We start from the raw sequence: 2806 nt of genomic DNA, 5'->3' as shown, positions 1-2806 counted from the left end.
CTTTGTTTAAAAGAAGCTAAGAGATAATGCCCTACAAGTAAAAATACTAATTACTTCTATTTTGTTATTATTTATTACATGCACAATTAGTCTCTGTCACTGACTTGCACTTCATGATTCTCAGTTATGTAGAAACCTAGRAGAGAAAGGTATGTCCTAGTCATACAACATGGAAATAACTATTCTGTACCAGYTTGCATGTCTGTAACTGCCTGTGTATACTCTAGGTATTACAAGAACTGCTTGCTTGAGTTTTAATATTATTTCCCATTAGTTTTTTTTCAAACTTTAAAAATTAATCAAGTGTTTGGAATTGCTCAAGTGAGACTGCAGAATGCATTTGCTTCATGAGAAGCAGCAAACTTGAAAAGCAGGTGTGAGCAGAGAATCTGCTTGGTAATTCTTTGAATAGGGGTGCCAGAAACTCATAGGTGAAAAAGAATCTCTCTCTCTCAGAACCACATTCTCCTCTGCCAAACAACACTTGATCCKGCTATGAGAAGCAGACTCCTGAACGCCTAAATCCCCCCGCCAAGTAACTCAGTTTGGATCTAGCAGTCCATCCTTGTCACTACACTACGGGATTGTAAACTAAGAGGATTTACTTTTGTGGAATCTTGATAGTCAAGAGACAGATACGTCTTCCTTTCTCACAATTTCTAAGATTCTTATTGGAGCAATCCTGTTGAATKTAATGCTGGACTGTCAACCATCCACAGGATTCTAGAGCAGCCTGCACATTCCTRTAGCAGAGAGRTAATTCCCTTTTTTCTTTTTCTGACTCCATTAAAAGCATGAAATGAAAGCACTCATACTCTAGTAAATTCTGCTGAGAATTTCCTGCATGTTTGGATCTACTGCTGTTGAGCTATATAGGATGCTCCACGAGGTTCCCTCATCTGAGCAACACAAGCTGCTTTCCTCAACAGCTCTAAAAAGACTCAGGAGAAGAGAAGAATATGTGGGTTTCGTGATACAAATGGAAGTGTAGGACCTCAGGAAATATGTGCACAAGCCATAAGGTAAGCAGAGCTCAACTGTGGACACAGTCCTGGTGTGGTGGAACCTGGGTCAAAACTGACCCCAACACATGGCTCAGGATGGGTCTAGTTGTGGGGGCTGRGGACTGAGATTAGGATARACYCATCACTGAGAAACTAYAAGTAAAAYAAAATTTTCCTTCAGTGGMATCTATGCAGATRRRATAGCTARCAATGCATTATTGTGAATGGACTTAYGAGCCATTCTGGAAAGCCTTTCTCCCTTTTAAGTGGGAGATCTGYAAGGAAATTGTCATTTATGCRCTGGGAGTGTRCCACTTTGCAGACTTCCTAAAGCCCTTTTGTGTCCTCTCCCAYAAATAAGCACACATGGAGAATAAARCAAGCTCTGATAGCTTCAGCATCCCTGGTAGGACCACTTAACCGTGGAAATCCCTGCAAGCTGACAGTGAGCTGGTGGTCCGCAGGGGACCCCAGTGACAAAAAAAAAAAAAAAAAAAAAAAAAAAAAAAAAAAAAAAAAAAAAAAAAAGTAGTAAAAGTGTTTCCTTTAGGAAGCAGGGACGAGGAGATCCTTTGCAGTAAAGAAGTACTAACATACCTCTATTTATCTCCTAAGGGATGAGCACGAAAAGTGCCAAAGTCTGAGGTGGAAGGCTTCACCTGGCATTAGCTGCACCCGTAGTGGCTTTTGCCCCAGCCAGAAACTTGGATGGCACGGGCCTGACTCCCACCCCGCGCAGTGCCCGGCGGGCAGCGCGGCGGGGGCAGGACAGGGACACTGCGGGAGGGGGTCCGGGCTCACAGGAGAAGGGGTCGGGACGACCTCCCCCGCCCGCTAAGCGTTGCCGGTATTTGCACATCTTGATTCAGCATGAGGGGGTGGGGGGGAATAAACCCTGCGGGGGAAGCAAGATATGTTCCCCCTGGAGCAGCGGGGAGGGTTAATCGGCGAGGATCTGTGGGTCTGGRAGGAGAAAGCGGAGGCCGGGCTGGGGAGGGGGCAGGATAAGAGGAAAAGGAGCAGAGCGGCTCTGTGAGGTCGCACACCGCCAGCCTCCGTAGCCGCGGCAGTGCCTCCTGTGTGCTCCCGGTGGTGGTTGTGGGTCCTCCCTTCCCGTCTCAGTCCTTTCCTCCCGCTTCCCCTGCCTCAGAGGAGTCGGGGCTGGAAAGGGAGAGCAAGGGAGCCCCAGGGCTAAGACAGCAGCCCGCTCGAGGCGGGGGCARGCGCGGCGCCCCGGGGGAGGCGGCGGCGTTCGGCAGATTCCCCCGGCAGTGGGAGGGCTCCGGGAGAGAAGAGGCTGGGGAGCATCTCYGAGCAGGGAYTGACTCCCGAGGAGCGAGGGAGGGACACAGAGAGAGAGAGAGAGAGAAGGAGAAGCTGCCGCCTCTCAGCTGTACAAGCGTCGGCAAATTTGAAGGAGTGGGGTGGGGAAACAGAAGGGGAAACCGAAGACCTGAGCTGGGACCTCCCAGTCGGAGCGATTGGAAAGGAGCCAAAGCAGGCGTCRGGCCGGGGGGGMAGCKACATCCCAAGGAGCGACATCCCGTGCTCCGCTAGCCGCAGCCGCTGCGTGCCCGCTGTCGCCGCCTCAGGATGTGGGTGCCGCTGCTGCTGCTGCTGCCGGAGCTGCTCCCCGCCGTGCCGGCACAGAAGCTCTCCGCCCTCACGGTAAGGCTGCCCTGCCGCTGGCGCCGGGCTCCCTCCGGGCCGCTCCCGGGCGCACCTGAGCGGGCGATGCGGCCCGCGGGCGGCTGCCGGGCCGAGCTGCGCCCCGCTCCGGGCGGCGCAGGGAGCCCCAGCCG

At 52.0% G+C, this 2806-nt stretch overlaps 1 protein-coding gene across 3 annotated transcripts in view; it reads left to right on the top strand.

Annotated features, from left to right (window-relative positions):
• The first annotated feature begins 2005 nt into the window (after window positions 1-2005).
• SMOC2 (SPARC related modular calcium binding 2) overlaps window positions 2006-2806 on the top strand; it is a 136718-nt gene continuing 135917 nt past the window's right edge. For 2 of the 3 annotated variants that reach the window (XM_057373633.1, XM_057373631.1), the window contains exon 1: window positions 2007-2672. In XM_057373633.1, coding sequence (XP_057229616.1) covers window positions 2598-2672 — 75 coding nt within the window. In that variant the 5' untranslated portion in view covers window positions 2007-2597. Of the gene's footprint in view, window positions 2673-2806 lie in introns of all 3 variants that reach the window. The other variant, XM_057373632.1, reaches the window with a different exon arrangement.

Source organism: Malurus melanocephalus, unplaced genomic scaffold, assembly GCF_030028575.1.
Source record: "Malurus melanocephalus ecotype Western Australia unplaced genomic scaffold, MMel_1.1 scaffold_203, whole genome shotgun sequence".
In the NCBI taxonomy this organism is placed as follows: Eukaryota; Metazoa; Chordata; class Aves; order Passeriformes; family Maluridae; genus Malurus; species Malurus melanocephalus.
This window is presented reverse-complemented; position numbering and strand designations above follow the sequence as displayed.